Below are 22,292 nucleotides of genomic sequence, written 5' to 3' on the forward strand. Positions count from 1 at the left end.
CCTCCTAAAAACAGCTTAGTTTGGATTCTCCAGCAGATCTTTTTAACTTTAGTTTAGGCCTATTAACACTATTTTTATTTCCCTATGCTTTCTCAGTGCATGTCGCTCTGTCTAGTGACCGACTAACATCCTATTTAGAGCGGCACGTGTCTGTTTATGCATAAGCAAACTCTTAGAAAGCCTGCTGACCTTGATTGTGATGTCATGGAAAAAGAGGAAAGCGACTGAATGGGAACATTTGCAAATGCGTCTGTGAGAGAATCACAAAGCAAAAGAAATCGAGCTGTCACTCTCACATGGGCGTTTTTTTGTAAAACCGATGCCCTGGTCAACAACGACAGCTGCTGCTGATGGTATCAGGGTACAGAATATAAATGAAGACTGATTAATGAAGTGTCGGCTGAAGCCGTCTGTGTATACACAGTAAGTGGTTGACAACCCATTGACTGCAGAGTCCGGTTAACGTTTCATATGAATATATCAGCAGTTGTAGGTGTGAAATGTTCTGGGTGTGTTTATGTATCTACCGCTCCAATATAGCATCTCATTGGTAAAAAATTGTGTCAGCAGCGTAAAAGCTCATAAGTTCAAACCCAGGGAATACACATACTAATAAAAAATGTGTTGGTTTAACTTAAAAAAGTAAGTTACCTGGTTCCCTTGAACTGTTCAATGAATTAACTCTTTCCCTGCCATTGACGAGTTATCTCTTCAATTAAGAAAAAAACATTTGCATGAAAAAACATGTCCCTGATGAGTTTTTAGGGTAATCTGTAATACCCGTTTTGACTTAACGTTTAAGAAATCTCTTGTTGTTTAAAAATAATTTTCCTATAATTGAATTCCTCTTTATCTATTTTCTTTATCTCCTAGATGCTACATTGAAAAAGGCTTTCATCACAGAGGTATGTTCATCTACCATACATCAAAAACATCCACTAAACTGTAGTTTAACTGGTAAAGCATTATGTTAAAGAAATAGTCTACTCATTTTAAATATTAAAATATGTTATTACCTTAACTAAGAATTGTTGATACATCCCTTTATTATACGAGCAAGTTTGGTGGTACAAAATAAAACGTAGCGCTTTTCTAAGCGGATTTAAAAGAGGAACTATATTGTATGGCGTAATAGCACTTTTGGGAGTACTTTGACTCGCCTGAAAAGTCCGCTCCCCTTCTCACTCTCATAATGGGAGAGGGAGGGTGTTACTGCGCCGAGTCGAAGTACTCCCAAAAGTGCTATTACGCCATAAAATATAGTTCCTCTTTTAAATCCGCTTAGAAAAGCGCTACGTTTTATTTTGTACCACCAAACTTGCTCGTATAACTACTCGTCTTAAATAGGAAAAACGTTGATGTGTTTGGTCACTTCTAACTTTATCTCTAAATGGTAAAATTGAATGAATGGGGCTAAGCTAATGCTATCGAAGCGTTGCAGCGCGCTCCAGCGCTTACGTGCACTCACACAGATGATAGAGGGATGTATCAACAATTCTTAGTTAAGGTAATAACATATTTTAATATTGAAAATGAGTAGACTATTCCTTTAACAACGCAGGTCATGGGTTCGATTCCCAGGGAACACATACTGATAAAAACTATATAACTTAAATGCAGAAATGTAATGTAAACGACTGGAGAAGACCTTGACGAAGCACGAATCATGTAAAGATTACGGATCAGCGTCGATTTTTAAGTATGAACCTAAAGTAAAAGTATGGTATGAGGTCTCATTCGTTCTCTCTATCCAATAGATGCCTTCATCTTCAGGCCAGCCGGCCCACATAAAGAAGATCGGACACCGAGGAGTGGATGCGTCCGGAGAGACCACTTACAAGAAGGTCCAGCATTTGATCAAAATTTACAGTTTATAACATTTTAAATGTGAATCTTATCGTCCACATCTGTCGATTTTTACAGACAACATCATCGGCGCTTAAAGGTGCCATTCAGCTCGGCATTGGCTACACGGTGGGGAACTTAAGTTCAAAGCCCGAGCGTGACGTTCTCATGCAAGATTTCTACGTGGTGGAGAGCATATTTTTCCCCAGGTGAGCACATGCAAACGTGGTGGAGGGGTGATGTGATATTTCACAAGGAGTAAAATATCTTCTCCGTGTTTATCCAGCGAGGGGAGCAATTTGACGCCAGCCCACCATTTCCCAGACTTCCGATTCAAAACGTACGCCCCCGTGGCCTTTCGATACTTCAGAGAGCTCTTCGGCATACGGCCGGATGACTATTTGGTAAGAAATAATCAATTATTCTGGCAACACTTTACAATAAGGTTTGTTAATATTAGCATAAGCTAGCATGAACTAACAATGAGCTGCCAAATGTGTAATTGTAAATTATGTTATATACTGTATTAGTTTTAATTATGTTACATGTTAAAGAGTTTAAATAAAACATTTTGAGAGCTATATTTGTGTTCCCCCACAGTATTCGCTGTGTAATGAGCCATTGATCGAGCTGTCCAATCCAGGAGCGAGTGGCTCCGTCTTTTACGTCACCAAGGACGATGAGTTCATCATCAAAACAGTCATGCACAAAGAAGCAGAGTTCTTGCAGAAACTCCTGCCTGGATATTACATGGTGGGTTAACAAATTTTAACTTGTGTTTGAGTATATTAGCAATTTTTTACACCAAAAGAAATTAATCATATTTTGACTAATGTTTAAGATTATATCCATTTATGCAAGATAACCCAAATGGGTGATTCTCACGAAATCCAGATTTAGAAGGTGTCCAGCATCAGACATTGAGCCAATTTTTTTGCACATATAAGATTAAGGTCTGAACTTACTATAACCATTATTTTATTATAAAAATATTTCCTATAGAATTATTTAAATTTTTTAGATTACCATTATAAAAAATTATCATTACCGCAACATGAAATTACATTAAATATATGCATTTACAAACTTTTGCTTCGGTAATGAGAACTAAAAAGTTGTCTAGGTACTATAACAAGCAAAATTTCAACTTTTATCTGGAGAGAAAAATAAGAACTGCTTACATGGTAGCCATCTTGAGTGTCACAGTCAATTATGTCCCTTCCAACAAATTATTTTTTTTAAATGTTAGTTCCTTGAGGGATTAAACAATGATTGAAAATTGTTGTGGAGGACGAGAAAATTGGTCTTGGACACATTTATATTCCTTATTATTGTTTCTACATTTACCAATGATCACCAAACACCACATGGTTCTTTACTGTAAATGTTTATAGTATAATATGCACTGAAGCTTTTTATTTTTTAGATTTTTTAATTATAAATATTTCCACGTCAAAGAACCCAAATCCAGTCATGGACACGTTGCGGTAATGAAAATTTTCCCTTTAAATGTGGAAAAAACAACAAAATTGATTTGTATGATGTCATTTGAAATCATGTGAAAAATAGTACATGAAGATGTTTGTAACTGTATGCGTCTTATTTTGATACTCTTACTTTGCATTTACTTTTTAAATCAAAATGTTTCATGACACCCCAATGCATACTGTACCAGTCTATCCATGATACCACATACAATTTTGTTGTGAAAAGAATTGTGGGTGAGAAATACACCCAAGAACAGGTTATTTCTTCAACGCCATCAGTACCTGGTAAACATTTGCTTTTGTGTGAAGGTACATTTCAATACGTGCCCTAAAAAAAACATCAGCTGGTACAACATACAATTAAAGAAAACTTTTATATTTTACTTCTAAGCTGAAGCTTTTCAACCATATTATACATTAACTGCATGGTTAAACAATAACAGTGCCCATTACCCAACAGGCTATTTTGAACAGATCTCTCCCCTGAGGTGATATGTGTTGTAAGGGATCTCAGGTTTCGGAAGGAGAACAAAACTGCAATCGTTCCCCGGTTTCGGACACAATATGTCTGAGAGCGTTGCTAGAGTACGAATATATTGTATTGCAATATGGAGCGTTTAAGTGTTAACCTTAAATCAAAACTAAACAACAGATTTGTAAATGAAAAGGTTTAATTACAGTACTGATTTAAAGTTACAGTTGAAATGGTTACACTATAAATGAATGAAATGTTAAATAATACAAACAATTGACTGTTTCCAATGTATGTGAGATATTACCTGATAAGATAGAGAACAGAGAAAGAAAGTTTAGAAGAAAGTGATTCACACTTGAGAACTGAAATCTAGGCCTAATGGCCCGAACCCCAGAACTTAGGTGAAGAAAGAAAGGAAAGGGGAAAAGACCAATGCAAAGGCAAAAGCTAAAATGCAAAGGCCCAGAGCTCATAAAAACATTGACCTTTATCCTCTATCTCTTGACCATGTGACTAAGCCTAACTTGATACATTTAAATTGACCAATCAAAAGATCACCTTTAACCCCCACTGTACTTGACCAAACCCAACATAATACATTCAACTGACCAATCAGAAGACCATCTTTAACCCCCACTGTATTGGATAAACAGCTGTAACAATAGTTTTTGATCAGCACAGGGGGTTGTGCCAAGTTGTGACCAAGGAATAAGTTCCTTCAATTTTAATCTTACAATCCGCCCTTTGGCAACATGGGCTACACGTAAGAAGATCCATGATGACACAGTTCATAAGATTATGCTTTCAGTTGTGTGCAGTGGTCATCTTCAGACTTATTGTCCAAACTGGTTGCTGGTTGATGAGACTTGAAGACGTCCTTCTTCCTTCAGCCCTGCATGAAAGGCTTCACCGAATGGAATTGCACTTTTCATAGTTATGCAGATTTCCATCGATACTTCACACTTTCACAAGAACAGGCCCTGAAGGGGGTTTCACTTTTGTCCTTCTCTTTGAGGCAACACCCAAGATGTGAAACAGCAGAAATCCTGTGATTCAAGCAAATGGCACAACAAACAGCAAAGCATATGGCATTTGTTACTCAAGTTTTAAATGGTCAGATTGGTCTTCAGCCTAAAATCCCTGTCAAATACATTAAAACATGGTCAAGGTGAGAATAAAAGGAAAATAATAAAAGCTCTCACATTTGTTTTTGGAAACAAATTAAAATGCTTTTTTAACTTAGTAAATGTTATTTTTAACAATCCAGTTTGTCATTAGATGCAACAACAACAATATAGTGTAACCAAATACATGATATTTAAAGATCTTAATTTTCCAGTATAATCATTATAAATTAAATGAACAAAATGAGAACAAAGAACATGACAGTTTTAAATGTCTTGGATAAAGAGCAAATTAAATGTAAAACATAATAGCAAAATTAATGAAATTATTACACATAAAAAATAACTCTTTATCAAGATTTCAGTATTTGAGACATAAAACTAATCAAACTTTTTGAAAAGAAACCAAAACAGATGCTTGACATCAGACATTTTAACATAATGACTGATATGAGGCAAATTGTGTTTGCTATGTGTGAATTTAACTGAGGCTATGTGTGAATACCATGCTGCAACAAAGGTGAGGAAGATAAAATTGTGATGCAAATTTGGTCCTGTTGTTAAAACAGAGAGCCATTTGATATTATAAGTATGAGATTGTAATCTGGCTCTGTAAATCTTCTCACACCCGTGTTTTTAGTTAAACATGGTAAAAGTGCTACTGGATCCTGTTGTGAGGTAAAACATTTTCATTAATGCAATTGTATAACACAGTGTAGCCACATGGCATTTTTGTGCTCCTTTTTATGGTCTTACTGCAGCAATATGAGCAATAGCAGAGTTTACCACTTAGGAGACAAATCTTTCAACATAGAAACACATACAACTTGAAACTGGTAGACAATTTCAAGAGCAAAAGTTATTCCATTAACACAAGACAACTGGTCTAGAATACATGTAGCTTCAACAACCTCTCACTTAAATGTTTTGTCAAACACTTACAATGGAAACAGTCAAGTGTTATAAGAAATTAACTTCATTAGCCTATGTGTACGTATAGTACAACAAACAACTAGAATTTGTGTTCTAAAGAAACAACAATGCATTACGAACAATTACAAATCAGGAAATGCAAACAGGATCATCTATAAGAATGTTAAACACATGCTAACTGGCTGCTAAGCCACTAGCAAGTGAGGTTAACAGCTGGAGTCCTTGCATGAACAATGCAGTTAACTCAGTAATGGTTTTACCTGCAAAACCAGATTGCTTACATCTGTCCTTAGAAAGTGATTTCCTACATTTCAAATAATAAGGTGGAGGTCTGCCCCTGCCCAGTGACCAGCATTTCTCCTCTGTATGGCCTATTTTATGACAGGAATTACAAAGCCTGTTCATTTTGCCACCGGGTCTGTAGCTTGGTTCTACTGGAGCTTCAGGAGGTCTGTGACTCTCTAATGCTTCATTCACATCATGCGGTTCTGTTCCAGCATGTTGATGCATCACCCCAATTGCTGAAATAGGAACACTTTTCTGGGTTCTGGAAAATACATTCTCTTTAGTACAAGTAGCATCTTTTTTAGTCCCATAGCTGTTAAGCGTTTGGGGAGACTTAGTGTCTCGCACAATTAGTTTAGCCCTTACATCTGCAATAATGTCTTTATACTTCTCACACTGTTTGGCCAGGGCTAACTGCTCAGATGATAGTTGATCTATCTGAGTTTGAAGATTTTGGATCTTTGCCTCTGACTTTTGTAATTCAGCATTTTTGATATTCAATTCATCACACTTAGAATTCAGGATAGACTTAACCTGTCCATCCATTTTACGTAGCTCCAAGCACTTCATGTAATTCAAAGCCTCAATGATTTCAGCATGTTTGGATTTTCTTTGTTCACTACCAACCATGCGCCACCATGTGAGAATATCATTAGCGTAGTAATCCAGACCCTTTCTATATAATTTAGAAAGTGTAGGTTCAACTTTCTCGCTCCATAAATCAAACAATATATCATTACTGGAGTTATTCCCTTCCATCCCCGAGGAGATAATCTGAAATAATCTCTAACTGTACAACAAATAGGATATTTAAGGTCCTTCTTACTTCTGTTTCATACAATTCATGCAAATGGAGATTTCACTAACCATGCCATGAAACAATGAAAACAGACTTACCCACTGTGTGGTCAGAAGGCCTTTAATCCATTCACAGGATTAACTGTGATAAAGTCCTCATTCAGTTGATCAATCAGAGTAAAACTCAGAAAACTCACCGCAAGGGATCCCCGTACAGGGCCACCAAACTGTAAGGGATCTCAGGTTTCGGAAGGAGAACAAAACTGCAATCGTTCCCCGGTTTCGGACACAATATGTCTGAGAGCGTTGCTAGAGTACGAATATATTGTATTGCAATATGGAGCGTTTAAGTGTTAACCTTAAATCAAAACTAAACAACAGATTTGTAAATGAAAAGGTTTAATTACAGTACTGATTTAAAGTTACAGTTGAAATGGTTACACTATAAATGAATGAAATGTTAAATAATACAAACAATTGACTGTTTCCAATGTATGTGAGATATTACCTGATAAGATAGAGAACAGAGAAAGAAAGTTTAGAAGAAAGTGATTCACACTTGAGAACTGAAATCTAGGCCTAATGGCCCGAACCCCAGAACTTAGGTGAAGAAAGAAAGGAAAGGGGAAAAGACCAATGCAAAGGCAAAAGCTAAAATGCAAAGGCCCAGAGCTCATAAAAACATTGACCTTTATCCTCTATCTCTTGACCATGTGACTAAGCCTAACTTGATACATTTAAATTGACCAATCAAAAGATCACCTTTAACCCCCACTGTACTTGACCAAACCCAACATAATACATTCAACTGACCAATCAGAAGACCATCTTTAACCCCCACTGTATTGGATAAACAGCTGTAACAATAGTCTTTGATCAGCACAGGGGGTTGTGCCAAGTTGTGACCAAGGAATAAGTTCCTTCAATTTTAATCTTACAGTGTACTATTTACTTGAATTACGATTTAGGTGAGAAATGATTAGCATTCAAACTGTGCTTTACATTCCCCTGTTGATCCCCTTGAGTCGACAATAATGGAGTCCGATTTCCAGGAGAACGTGTCATGGCTTTGGGTAGATGAAGTATAAATGGGTTTTGGATGTCTGGGCAGTTATAGGATTGGCTTGTTTCGTCCATTCAGCTGGAGCTAATGAGCCCGTGAATAGTGACGGATCGGCCGTTGTTTAGAAACAATGCTGACCTTCACCTGTTTATGGCCCACAGGGAACGATATTTTAAGAAACCTGCATTTAACTCTTTTTGGGTTTTTTTGTTTCACCTCAGCATCTTTCGTTCACATTTCTTCGGCTTAAGTGGATCCGTGGAGGTTGATGTGAATTTTTGGAATGTTGCTTGATGGGTCTTGTACTGCGTCATTGTTTGTTTTTGAACTAACTTTGAACTAACTAGAATCAGGTGGTTGAAGTTTTAGGGGTTTCTGAAATGACGATGATTGGCTAACAGGCCTGTGTTTTTGTGGTGTTTTTCGTGTTTGAAAAATGACGAAAACAAATTGATTGTGTTGACTACATTTACTTTTACTGTAATTCTTTGTACAAAACTTTAACATTCAGAAGTGGTTTACTTTGTTATCTATTAACATGTGGTTTGCATGCAAATGATAAGCCTGTTTTGTGGGTTAGTGGAACTTGAAACTGACATGGCTTGAAGTACTGACCGATTTTATAGAATAGTTCCCCTAAAAATGAAAATATGTTAGTTTACACACCCTCATGTGATTACACAACAGAAACTTTACTTCACAAAAAGTTCACATTGCTTTTTACTTACAGTGAAAGTAAATAAGTGTTATCAGATAAAAAACTGTCACGGTGCACACTGGTGGGTCCCAATTCTTTATGTACCTATTAAATTGATAATAGCCTATTCTAAAACTAAAATAAAATAATTTTGACAAACTTTATATCGTTTGGGAAGCTCGTAAGAATGTGGTTTTCATATTTCAAAACCTTTTTGGAGTAATAATAATGCAGTGACTGTAATTTATTAATTTGTGACAATAGTATGCAGCAAACCAATGACACCTAGTGGCCTTTGTTGGTAAAATCACAAAAAATGTGACAAAAACAATTTTTTTGTGATTTTAACTTGAAATTTGGATCAAACTACTTAAGACTTACGGCTTAATTTTTTTTAGCATTTTAAGCATAAAACATTTTAATTTTTATATTTTTTTAACTTGATTTGCATTATTTTTATTTATTAAAATAGGCTTAAACTGCTATAACTTTTTTTGTTTCATATTACAGACTACAGACGCTTCAGTCAAAAACTTTAGAGTGTCTACCAAGATTAGACATCTAGACAATAGGTCTTCAACAGGGGGTCCAGGGACCCTTGGGGGTCTGTGGCGGGAGTCCTCCAAATATTGTTTGAATAAAATAAGTGAAATTAAACTAAAAGCATCAAACTAAATTGGATTAATAGGCTAATTAAAACATTCCCACACTAAAATGTATTCAGTAATCCTTCCCAAAATGTGTAAATGTTACTCTCAGTCTGACTGGAATGTGTTTGTGCCTTTTGTTCCGTGCAGAACCTAAACCAGAATCCTCGCACCTTATTGCCCAAGTTCTTCGGGCTGTACTGCGTACAATCGGGTGGGAAGAACATTCGGATGGTGGTCATGAACAACGTGCTGCCCAGGGTGGTGCGCATGCACCTTAAATATGACTTGAAAGGATCCACCTACAAGCGACGGGCCTCTAAGAAAGAGCGGGAAAAGGCAAGGCCCACTTTCAAAGACCTCGACTTCATGCAGGATATGCTGGATGGAATCATGCTGGACACGGACACTTACAGCGCCCTGATTAAGACGTTACAGAGGGACTGTTTGGTAAGGTTATCAGGAGATTCAGTTTCCTAAATACTACTCGGACATCGGCTTACATTTTTACAAAATGATCACATTGTGGTCCAAAATGTACATCTAGTAAGCGAAACATGTTGGTAAAAATTGGCTTTGTAAATAAATGATGGTAAAGTGTCGGTTAATTATAATTGGGTGCACTGGCGTGACTATATGCACAATAATGGCACAGCCTTGAATATCAACAAGCCGTGTAATAAGATTTGTTAAGATATTGGACTATTATTGACATGTTTTGTGTTGCAGGTCTTGGAGAGTTTTAAGATTATGGACTACAGTTTGTTGTTGGGAGTTCACAACATCGATCAGGCGGAGAAAGAGCAGCAGATGGAGGGATCTCAGGGTAACAGTGATGAGAAGAGACCACTGGCACAGAAAGCACTTTACTCTACTGCCATGGAGTCCATACAGGGAGCGTCTGCCTGCGGAGAGGAGATTGACACGGAGGACACGTGTGCACATTTTTATAGGTACACTCACCTAAAGGATTATTAGGAACACCTGTTCAATTTCTCAGTAATGCTATTATCTAATCAACCAATTACATGGCAGTTGCTTCAATGCATTTAGGGGTGTGGTCCTGGTCAAGTCAATCTCCTGAATGTCAGAATGGGAAGGAAAGGTGATTTAAGCAATTTTGAGCGTGGCATGGTTGTTGGTGCCAGACGGGCTGGTCTGAGTATTTCACAATCTGTTCAGTTACTGGAATTTTCACGCACAACCATTTCTAGGGTTTACAAAGAATGGTGTGAAAAGGGAAAAACATCCAGTATGCGGCAGTCCTTTGGGCGAAAATGCCTTGTTGATGCTAGAGGTCAGAGGAGAATGGGCCGACTGATTCAAGCTGATAGAAGAGCAACTTTGACTGAAATAACCACTCGTTACAACCAAGGTATGCAGCAAAGCATTTGTGAAGCCACAACACGCACAATCTTGAGGCGGATGGGCTGCAACAGCAGAAGACCCCACCGGATACCACTCATCTCCACTACAAATAGGAAAAAGATGCTACAATTTGCACAAGCTCACCAAAATTGGACAGTTGAAGACTGGAAAAATATTGCATGGTCTGATGAGTCTCGATTTCTGTTGAGACATTCAGATGGTAGAGTCAGAATTTGGCGTAAACAGAATGAGAACATGGATCCATCATGCCTTGTTACCACTGTGCAGGCTGCTGATGGTGGTGTGATGGTGGATGTTTTCTTGGCACACTTTAGGCCCCTTAGTGCCAATTGGGCATCGTTTAAATGCCACAGCCTACATGAGCATTGTTTCTGACCATGTCCATCCCTTTATGACCACTATGTACCTATCCTCTGATGGGTACTTCCAGCAGGATAATGCACCATGTCACAAAGCTTGAATCATTTCAAATTGGTTTCTTGAACATGATAATGAGTTCACTGTACTAAAATGGCCCCCACAGTCACCAGATCTCAACCCAATAGAGGATCTTTGGGATGCGGTGGAACCGGAGCTTCGTGCCCTGGATGGTCAATGCTTTCAGCACCTTGTTGAATCAATGCCACGTAGAATTAAGGCAGTTCTGAAGGCGAAAGGGGGTCAAACACAGTATTAATATGGTGTTCCTAATAATCCTTTAGGTGAGTGTATATATATACTGAGTTACAAATATTCAGTACAAGGAAAATAAAATATACATGTGTATAATATGGCTTGTATTAAATAAGATAATGAAATACCAAACCAGGTGACACCTGCAAACAAATTATGTTAATTTTTTCATTTTGTTTAGGAATTAGCTATAAAAACATCTTCAAAATACAGTATTTTGTTTCAGTATTCAAGTTATTTTGCACTGAAAAAAGCTATTTTATGTAACTTTCTATATATGTATTTTTCAGGATGGGCGGCATTCCTGCAGTCAATGCCAAAGGAGAGCGCCTGTTACTGTACATCGGAATAATCGACATCCTGCAGTCCTACAGGTGCTTGTGTCCGACATATGATTCATAGCTGTCAGTTTGATTTATGCAACGTAGTGTTTGACACATTTGTTTTTTCTTTTAGGTTAATAAAGAAATTAGAGCACACGTGGAAGGCTTTGGTTCATGATGGGGTGAGAATTTTGCTGTACAGTTATTAATAAAGAAAACATTTACATATGTGATCCTGTCTGTATAATCCAGGCTAAAGTCTCAATATAATTTTGAGATGAGGAGTTTGATTTCACTCATTGATTTCAATCTTACACAGTCAATATTAAAGATATCAATGGTATATTTTCACTGAATGTTCTTTACATTAAATAGGATGATTTTATGTAAAAAAAAAAAAATTACTTTAGCTAGGTTTAAACAGACTGGGTCACACATATCTCTGCAAACATTATCGTTTTCATCAGATGCAATGCTTGGAACAGAATTAATAAATTATTTATAAATTGAAATAATGATATAATATGCACACGTATTTGTCCCATGCATGTGACGTTTGCTGGATATAAGGGGTGCATGCATTCGCAAATACACACTTTATTCCTGGAAGAAGAAGTTCATTTTGCTAGGCACAGCTGTGAAAATAGAGGCTATGTCACATTTGGTGACGTAGGTTTCTGCCTCTGACGCTTCAGCTTATGCCGCACTGCAAATGGCTCAGGATTCATTTGCATACTAATTAGGTTATTTATAGAATAAGAGACAACAGTTCCGAATCACATCTGGTGGGACTAAAATGTGTGTGTAGTGGACAAAAGTGATGTCCAAGAGATATCTTCACTCTATTGAAATATTTTATTGAAGATGCATTAAACATTTTGTATGCATGTTGTATTGTTGTCTTTGGAGCTAAAGCTCAGCTTTGAGAAGAATTTAAGGAGGTTTGGCAAGAAATTACACACAACAGATGTGCAACGTTTATAAAGACGTAGCCCAGAACAGAATACCACAAAAAAGGGGCCAACCAATGAAGAGTTTGGTTCCAAAACACAATCTATTTTGACTAATTTCGGTAAAAACGTGTTTTCTATACCAAGAAAGTGACAAGATGAAAACCACTATTTCCTGTTACAAACTTTCACATGGCATCTTTAGGTTATAATAACATAAAAATTTCAAATTCATAATTTGATTTTCGTAGATTTATTATAAAAACTGATTTTTTTTTTCAAAATGCTATGAATCTTTTGAATCTATATATAAACGTGCATTCATCTTTGCTATGTTATATGTATTTAGTTGACTAGTGCTAAACACTGATAAAAAATAAACATTAATGGCATTAATCAAAACACTTACTTGTCATATTAAGAACACTGTCATTGCTGCTGCCATTCTTGGGATGTCGTCGCTGAACGTTTTTGACAGCGAGCAGTTGTAAAAAAATTTTGTCCTGCTTGATTTTTTGTTGACTTTGAGTAAAATAATGGAAAGTTTTTCATAAGATGGGGTCAATGTGTTAGCATGACAGAAGCTTGATGCTCTCGTGTGAGAACAAGCAACAGCCGGCATTTTTCCGTCTCCCGAGTGCCTCGCGCGTAAATTATTAGATTTGTTGATTGTTTTTGTTTGTTTGTTGATCACAAAGTACAAAGTAGATGAGGAAAACTAGGATTCCTTGTATATTCAGCGCGCCGCCATTGTTGTTTACAGTGCGTGGAATGGTGCGCTGTGATTGGTTATGTGGATTTATTGCATTCTGCAGAGAAGGAAAACTGGCGTTTATTGCGTTTTGGGAAAAAGGGAGAAAAGATGACGGAATAACACGGCAGATATCAGATTTTGTTTAAAATTAAGAATTTTCTTTTTAATACTGACCTGATACAACACTGATTTTGGCGGTAACTATTAAAAAAAGGTAGTTTATCGGGTTTTGGAACATCTATCTATCTATCTATCTATCTATCTATCTATCTATCTATCTATCTATCTATCTATCTATCCATCTATCTATCCATCTATCTATCTATCTATCTATCTATCTATACCGAGAGTTTTCGTCTGTTTGTCTGTCTGTCTGTCTATCTGTCTATCTATGAATGCTAATGTATCTTTTCTATTGCAGGACACTGTGTCTGTACACCGGCCGTCATTTTATGCCGACAGATTCTTCAGATTCATGAGCACTACCGTATTCAGAAAGTCTTCCTGTGAGTCAACTGATTCTGCCTCTGAATCAGACAGATACTTTCAATTAATGAGTTTTAGTCAAGTTCATTTGAACACATTGAATATCTTTTCAGCATTAAAATCCTCTCCGTCGAAGAGGGGCCGCGGAGGTCTGATCGGCACCAAATGCAGCGGCCCCGGTGCGTCCTGGTCGGCCAGCCAGCTGCCGTTCGTGAAAGACGAAAACATCTACGACCTGAGAGGAGCTCGGAGCTTCCCCACGCTGGATGACGATGGTAAATGTCTCTAAACAAGTAACAACTGTACTGTCAAGGCGCCCATCAGGGAACATAGGTGCTTAAATCTAATTTTCTATAATGACTAATGCAATCTACCAAAAATTGCATGGGTTTAAGACATGCCTTTTTAGGCATTAAAGGGGACATATTATGAAAATCTGACTTTTTTCATGTTTAAGTGCTATAATTGGGTCCCCAGTGCTTGTATCAACCTAGAAAATGTGAAAAAGATCAACCCAGTAACTTAGTTTTGGTAAACCATTCTCTGCAAACGTGAAAAAATAGGCCATTAAAATATGGCTCCCTTTGTGATGTCAGAAAGGGATAATACCGCCCCTTAATCTGCACTATCCAACCATGGCCCTGCCATTTAGTGCAGTGATCAGCTCATTTGCATTTAAAAGGACACACTTTTGAGTTTTAATGAGAACATTTGTATTTCAGGTCGGGCAGACGTGCTCCCCTGCACTCCTCCATCCTTTGAGGAGGCCGCAACAGCCTCCATCGCGACCACTCTCTCCTCCACCACCTCTCTATCCATTCCAGAACGTTCACCATCAGACACCTCAGAGCACCCGCGCTACAGGTAACCCCCCCTTTCTCTCTCTCTCTCTCTCTCTCTCTCTCTCTCTCTCTCTCTCTCTCTCTCTCTCTGTAATATTACAGTGTCATGGCTTGAACCCATACCTCGTACAATAAGCCATCTGTTCTCTTCTGTACAGGAGACACACCCAGTCCAGTCATGAAGAATCGTAAGTAAAACAGGAAGTATTTTGTCCCTAATGACCTCATCAGTCACTTCTCCTTTTACAAAAATAAATCCCACCTTCTCCTTTAAAAGGAAACTACACATTTTTTTACACCGAAAATATTGACCATGTCGTTTTTGGTAGATAAATGTGTTTATGTTTTATCAATAGTGGCACTATGCTGAGATATACCATGTTTATGTAGTACTGTCAGCAGTATGCTTTTATTAAGCCCTTTGCTTGTATTGTCGTAGAATGCAGGATGAAGATCAGCAGACCTTCACAGTGGAGGTGGAAGTGGAGGGACGTTATGACAGCGAGCTCACCCTGAAGGCTCCCCAGCCATCGACGGAAATCGGGTAATGACGCAACACTGTCCAAATGAGAGAAATAATGTTTTCATCTGGTTACCAAAACAAAACAAAAAACAGTTTCATGCGGTTTTAAACTGAATCAAGTGCAAACCATGTATTTTCCCTTGGGAAACTTTCACTGAATCGAAAGCCGTGCAGTCAGGGGTATCATGGGAATGAGCAATGATCAGCTGAGTTTTCCTGGTGGAGTGATGGGAAAACTCCTCGATGGAAACAGTCACACAGGAATATAAGCAAACAGGAACCACGTTTTTGTGTTGGATAATACAAGTAAACCGGCTATAGTGACAGTGGAGGTACAGCATAAACATTTAAAAATCCTCAAATCATTTTAAACCTGTGGGACGTTTTCTTATGTGAGGAATAGTTTAAAGGAAGTTTTATATAAAGATGAGCAAACAGGACATTAATAAACATTATTAAAGTTGTCTAACAGATGGATTCTCTATATTCCAAGTCTTTTTTTAGTATCTTAACTATTTTCCCGCCATTGATGAGTTAAGTCGTCAATTAAGAAAAAACGCTTTCCTGCCAAGTTTTTCTGGCAATTCGTATTTCTGCTATTATCCACCGGATGGCGCTCTTATCCAACTTATAAAACCCGGAGGCAACCCCTCACACCAAAAAGTTCAAATTCAGTGTATGTTTTGATAATTGCTGTAAATCGGATTTCTATCAGAAGTCTTTCACAAAAATGCAATTATCTCAGCTTTTTGCTCAAAATTTTGTATTTTTGAAGAAACTTTGAGAGGTTATAAAAAGAGAACAAATGAAAGTTTTTTTTTTAAAGCAAAGGGTCTGTTCTTTCATTTGATATATTGTATGTTTATATATTTAAAGAAGAACATTAAACTTTCGTGAAAATTTATAAAAATGCTGGCACTGGCTGACAACTTTTTTTTTTAAAAGCTGGTGGGGAAAGAGTTAAAGGACTTGGCACTGACTGACTGTTTGTTTTCATAAACTAAATAGTGAACTTCCAGAGACGTTTCTAGAAGCTTCGTCATCGTCCCTCCCGGCGAGCCCCAGGATAGTCGTGGAATCTGACGGTGGCAGTCAGGCATCTGGTGGGACAAGCCGCGCCTCTGTGGATGAGGACGATGAGGTGCCGGTTACAGACATATATTTCGTAAGTCTTAAAGGTGCATTGTGTAACTTTTAGAAGGATCTCTTGACAGAAATGCAATATAATACACATAACTATATTATCAGTGTAGAATGAGGTATTTTTATGTACCGTGTCTCCCCTTAAGTCGCCATTTCACGCTGCCATGTTACTACAGTAGCCCAAATGGACAAACTGTTCTGTTTTGTCACTACGTTGTCTCAGACAATGACGTGTTTGCCTGTGGCAACTGCCGTAGCTTCTCTTTGTGTTTCAAACGGGAGGAGTGAACTGTGGACTGAGCCGTTGTTGCAAATCACAATCTCACCTCTGAATGGCGCTAAAAATCAACAAAGTGAACCTTTATGCTGCGTTCACACAAGCCGCAGTAGAGGCGTCAGCGTGAGTTAAGTCAATATAAAGACGTGTTGACACGAGTCTGGAGGCCTCGCGGCGCGAATGAGGCGTTCAGCGCAGCTCGGTAGACACGATTCCGCCGCGAATGGCGCGAATTGAGCGTTGCTGCAGGAAACGCGCGAGTTGGAAAATTTGAACTTTGCCGGAAAAACATGTCGCGTTAACCAATCAGGAGCCTGCTCTAGTGAGCGGAGTCGCAGAAGCCCCTCCCATGATGTGAATTTCTGCCTGAATGTCTAGATGACTAGAATTTCACACGCGGCTTTCATGCGAATGAAGCGAGTAAACGCAAAATGTTCAAGCGGCAAACTAGACACGGTAGACGCGAATTTGATGCCACAAACACGGCTGGCGTGAACCCACAGTAAAGCAGTAAAGGGATAGTTCACTCCAAAATTAAAATTTGATCATAAATCACTTACCCCCTTGTCGTTTCAAACCCGTAAGTCCTTTGATCGTCTTCGGAATACATTTTTAGATATTTTTGATGAAAACCGGGAGGCTTGTGACTGTCTCGTAGACTACTATTTAACTCTTTCCTCGCCATTGACGAGTTATCTCGTCAATTAAGAGAAAAAAATTCCTTGCCAATAACGCTTTCCTGACGAGTTTTTACGGTACTCTGTAATTCCGCTATTGGCCACTAGATGGCCAATTTATAAAAAAACTAAAGCAAAAATTAATATAATTAATTTTAAACTCTGTGTATGTTTTGATAATCGTTAAATCTGATCTCTAACAAAATTCCTTTACAAAAATGCAACTATTTCAGCTTTTTTGCTCAAAATTTTGTATTTTTGAAGAAACCTACCCATATTTAAGAGGTTATAAAAAGAGAACAAATGAAGATAGGATGAAACTTTTTTCGTTTTGTTTGTTTGTTTGAAAGCAAAGAGTATTTGATATATTTGTATGTTTATTTATTTATAGAAGAAGATTTTCCTGGAAGGGATTTTGTGAAACTTTTGTCGAAAAATGCTGGCAGGGAATGAGTTAATAGTCTAAAGAGCCCCTAAGGGGATGGAGCAAAGATTAAATAAAGTTTAGTTTCGCATGCGCACGTGAAACTATTGCGTGCTCACGTGAAACTTTCACGTGCGCGTGCAATAGTTTCACTTGGGCCCGAAAGTTTAATGTGAGCGCTCGAAACTAAACTTAAAAAAAAAAATTCTGCACATGAAGGTTTTGCATGAGCACATGAAAGTTTCACGCGAGCACATGAAACTGAATTTTAGATTTTTTTTACTCCAATGTCACCTAAGGGGCTCGGTAATAGTCAATATTCAAGCCCAGAAAAGAATAAAAGACATCGTCAAAAAAGTCCATGTGCAAATCCGATCCGAATTTTTTGATGACGGAAAGTTTCGGAGGCAGTTTGTGAATGTTATTGACACAACGTGAGGTTGTATTTATTTTTTAATGTGAATTTTGGACTAAATTAAAATTAAATTAATTAATTAAATTATTGTGACAATGGTAACGTTCCTAATGGTACTAAAGGAAGCTTTTGCTTAGTGCTGGGAAAAGATTAATTGCGATTAATCGCAAACAAAATAAAAGTTTTTTTTGCATAATATATGAGTGCGTGCTGTGTGTAATTATTATGTACATTTAAACACACACACATTCATGTATGTATTTATGAAACATTTACATGTGTGTATATATATATATATATATATATATATATATATATATATATATATATATATATATATATATATATATATATATATATATATATATATATATATATTTATATATTTATATTTTTATATATTATATATTATATATTAACAATAAAAATGGATATATAAATAAAAATGTTCTGAAATGTGTACATGGATGTGTGTGTGTTTAAATATACATAATAATTACACACAGTACACACACATATATTAGGCAAAAATTCACTTTTATTTTGTATGCTATTAATCACGATTAATCTTTTCCCAGCACTAGTTTTCTTACAAAATAAAATTTCTAACTTTGATTTTGTCCTGAAATCAGATCTGGACAGGTTTTTTGCTCGGCAGGAGTCTATAAGCATTATTGAATTATATAAATGGTAACTGCAGGAAACGTCACCAATGCTGAATTCAATCTCACACAGGGTTTCTGTGTGTGTAGATGTTATGGGTAGTTGAATATATTGTTTACTTTCTTTAGTGTCATTTAAATATAGTCCTTCTTTGAGAAGTTTTGAGTATTTATTCTGATTGTGATCCTGAAAAACAAAAGGACTCTCCTTCGCATCCCATTCGTGACGTCTCTAAAGACAGCTAAAATACTTGAGAAATGAGAATCATTATCATAGCTAGACACATCAGATGCCTTTTAAAATCGGTTGTGTGTGAAATGGGTTCTGCAAAGCCCTAAAGATGTGCAGACACCAGCTATTGAATTATTCATCCATTAACACTCCTTCCCAGCTGCGGCCCGTGTGTCTCTTATAAATGGAGCTGTCAGATCTTTCATTTATTACCTGCTAACGGCACGCCATCACCTTGCATTTTTCATTACCGTTTTGTCTTTTCATTATTTGTTTGCCGTCCTGCTTTCTATCTTTCTCTGGCTGCCTGTAAGTTCTCTGATGGTGGAGTCTGCGTCTGTCAGCCCGTCTCGCACACACAGAGGCTAAATTCAAATCACGCTGTAAGTTTTATAGCTTATAGTGCTTAAATATTTTAGAGGTAGTTTAAAAGGTTTGTTCACACCAAGTACGATAAAATTGAGAATAGCTATATTGGCATCCACACCGGATGATAACGTTATATATTATTATTATTATTATGCAGTTTTGTGACCCTATCTGTGACATCCAGGTTAAAGTCTCATAATCTAATTATGAGAGCATCAAAGTTTGATTTCATACACAGTCAATATTAAAGATATCAAGGTTATATTTTCATTGCATGTTCTTTACATTATGTATTTTATGTAAAAAATATATCACAAACAGACTTTATTTTGGTTTTCACAGGCAGGGTGACATTTTGCTATCAGCCACCTTCCTCTCTTGATATCCACCAATGTTTTTCCAACTGTTATAAATGTCTACTTTTTCTATCTTGATAACATTCAAAACTAATATTTGACTTGTGTGTCTATTGTTATGCTCCTCTAGCATTTCTAATGTTCTTCTCTGCACTCGTCTTCTGCTGTATTTTTCTATTTCCTACGCTGTTCTGGCGTCCTCTGCTGTTCTGGTGGTGTACTGTCAGCCTCCAGAGGACCGAAGCTGGGTTTATTCTCCTCTACACTACAGCGCAGGGTCTAAGACTCTGTCTGGAGATGAAGAGGAGAGTGATACAGTAAGTGTAAACTTTGTCGTGGCCATCTGTACCGGTGAGAATAGCTTTTGTCATTAGTCAAATATATGTTTTTTTTTTATTTGTATGGTGCCGTGCATGCATTTCATCTGTGTTTTTGTTGATGACCCCCATATACATCACATACATCTTCGTATGTGTGTTTTTTTGTTGTTGTAAATTACAGCCCATTCATGAGATGCGTATAAATAGCACGCAGTGTGATTATCGTGCAATACATACGCCAAATTCCAATTTTGCGTGCATGTGATATGCCAGTCCTTCCCGTTCACTTATATGGTGTATCTTTTCCCGTCGTTTTATTTATTGGGCTTGGGTTTGGGGTTAGAGCAAGTTTTGTAACATAAAGTGACATCGTAACCCAAACCCCAATTCTAACCCCAACTCCAAGCGACCATGGTTTAAAAATAGACAAAACATGGAGAAACCTATGTGTTAAAGGTGCAGTGTGTAATTTTTAGAAGGATCTCTTGACAGAAATGCAAGATAATATACAAAACTATATTATCAGGGGTGTACAAAGACCTTTCATAATGAACCGTTATGTGTTTATTATCTTAGAACGAGACCTTTTTATCTACATACAAAGATGGTCCCCTTACATGGAAGTCGCCATTTTGTGCCGCCATTTTTTTACAGAAGCCCTTAACGGACAATTTTTGTCGTCTCCGACGATGACATGTTTGTCCGGTGGCAGCTACCGTAGCTTCTCTATGTGTTTCAAAAGCAAGGGGTGAGCAGTGGACTACGCCGTTGGTTGCAATTCGCAACCTCACCACTAGATGTCGCTAAAATTTACACACTGCACCTTTAAATGACATCCTAAAGCAAAACCCAAATTTAACCCCAAACCCAAGCGAAAATGGTTTAAAAAGCAGAAAACAAATGAGAAACTAATAAATGGAATGACACGAAGGGATGCACTATGTAGGTGAGCGGGAGGGACTGGTGTATCATATGCAAGCAAAATTGGAATTTGGCGTATGTATTACACAATAATCACACTGCGTGCTATTTATACGCATTTCATGAAATTTCTTGGATTTATCTGAATCGACAAGCATTTTTTGCATAATATAAAAATGTGTGCTGTGTGTAATTATTATGTATATATAAATACACACACACACACACACACACACACACACACACACACACACACATTCGTGTATGTATTTAAGAAACATTTACATGTGTATATACATTTATTTATATTCTATATAATCTATATATTTTTACAAAATTATATATAACTAAAAATGTTCTGAAATGTATGTATATATGTGAGTGTGTTTAAATTAGCATAGTGGTTGCACGCAGCACACACACATATTATGCAAAAATTAACTTTTATTTTCTTTAACTTTTATTATAATCTTTGCCTAGCACTAAATTAAACATAAACATTTTAAGTGCAACAAGGATGTGCTTTTCATATGTTTGCAGTGTTGTAAAGCAGCTTTACAGTAAATGCATATTAGTATGCAGTATAGACAAAAAAAGGCTCATAATATATAATACATGTTATTATTGCAAACTACATTTTATTAGTGTATACCAACTGAAAACAATAGTATGTAGGTTTGCAATCAGACCATTATATTCATAGTGCTATTAAACAAGTGTATCAATTTTTTCATAAGATCATACTAAGTGTAAAAATTAGGATTGTTATCAGAACATTAATTGTCAGTTTTTTTTATAACATTTATATTTGCGCTACCAACTAAAACCTTAAAAAATTTAAAGTTTTCATAAAAAGTTACAAAAAACTCTACTTACCGGTACTACGTACTTTTAAGAGTAATGCAATCAATCTTTGAGCTACTGTGCATAAACTGATAAGGAAGTAGATGTACACTTTTTGATAAATGCATATGTGACAAAACCAGTCATAAGTCGCATGGGTATATTGTAGCAATAGCCAACAATACACTAGTATTGGAAATATGGAAGAAACAAAGCTTTTCGAAGCTTCGAATTAATTCGAAACACCACGCACGCTGGCGACACCTGCTGGTCAAAATCGTGTAAAAGCAACCAGATCCAAACATTTTGCACTTTTTACAAAATAATAGCAAGATTTTTCTAAAAATATGTTTAAAAAAT

At 36.9% G+C, this 22,292-nt stretch overlaps 1 protein-coding gene across 4 annotated transcripts in view; it reads left to right on the top strand.

Annotated features, from left to right (window-relative positions):
• The window catches only part of pip5k1ca (phosphatidylinositol-4-phosphate 5-kinase, type I, gamma a), a 36,143-nt gene that overhangs the window by 11,245 nt on the left and 2,606 nt on the right, over positions 1–22,292 (top strand). The window contains exons 2-18 of one of the 4 annotated variants that reach the window (XM_073861886.1): positions 874–905; positions 1,758–1,844; positions 1,924–2,054; positions 2,132–2,249; positions 2,446–2,598; positions 9,505–9,804; positions 10,084–10,289; positions 11,706–11,789; positions 11,872–11,920; positions 13,864–13,948; positions 14,042–14,203; positions 14,651–14,792; positions 14,929–14,958; positions 15,210–15,314; positions 16,302–16,458; positions 19,438–19,506; positions 20,076–20,165. In XM_073861886.1, the coding sequence (XP_073717987.1) occupies positions 874–905; positions 1,758–1,844; positions 1,924–2,054; positions 2,132–2,249; positions 2,446–2,598; positions 9,505–9,804; positions 10,084–10,289; positions 11,706–11,789; positions 11,872–11,920; positions 13,864–13,948; positions 14,042–14,203; positions 14,651–14,792; positions 14,929–14,958; positions 15,210–15,314; positions 16,302–16,458; positions 19,438–19,506; positions 20,076–20,165 (2,000 nt within the window). The other 3 variants (XM_073861887.1, XM_073861888.1, XM_073861889.1) reach the window with 3 other exon arrangements.

This window comes from Misgurnus anguillicaudatus, chromosome 23 (genome assembly GCF_027580225.2).
Source record: "Misgurnus anguillicaudatus chromosome 23, ASM2758022v2, whole genome shotgun sequence".
Classification (NCBI taxonomy): domain Eukaryota; kingdom Metazoa; phylum Chordata; class Actinopteri; order Cypriniformes; family Cobitidae; genus Misgurnus; species Misgurnus anguillicaudatus.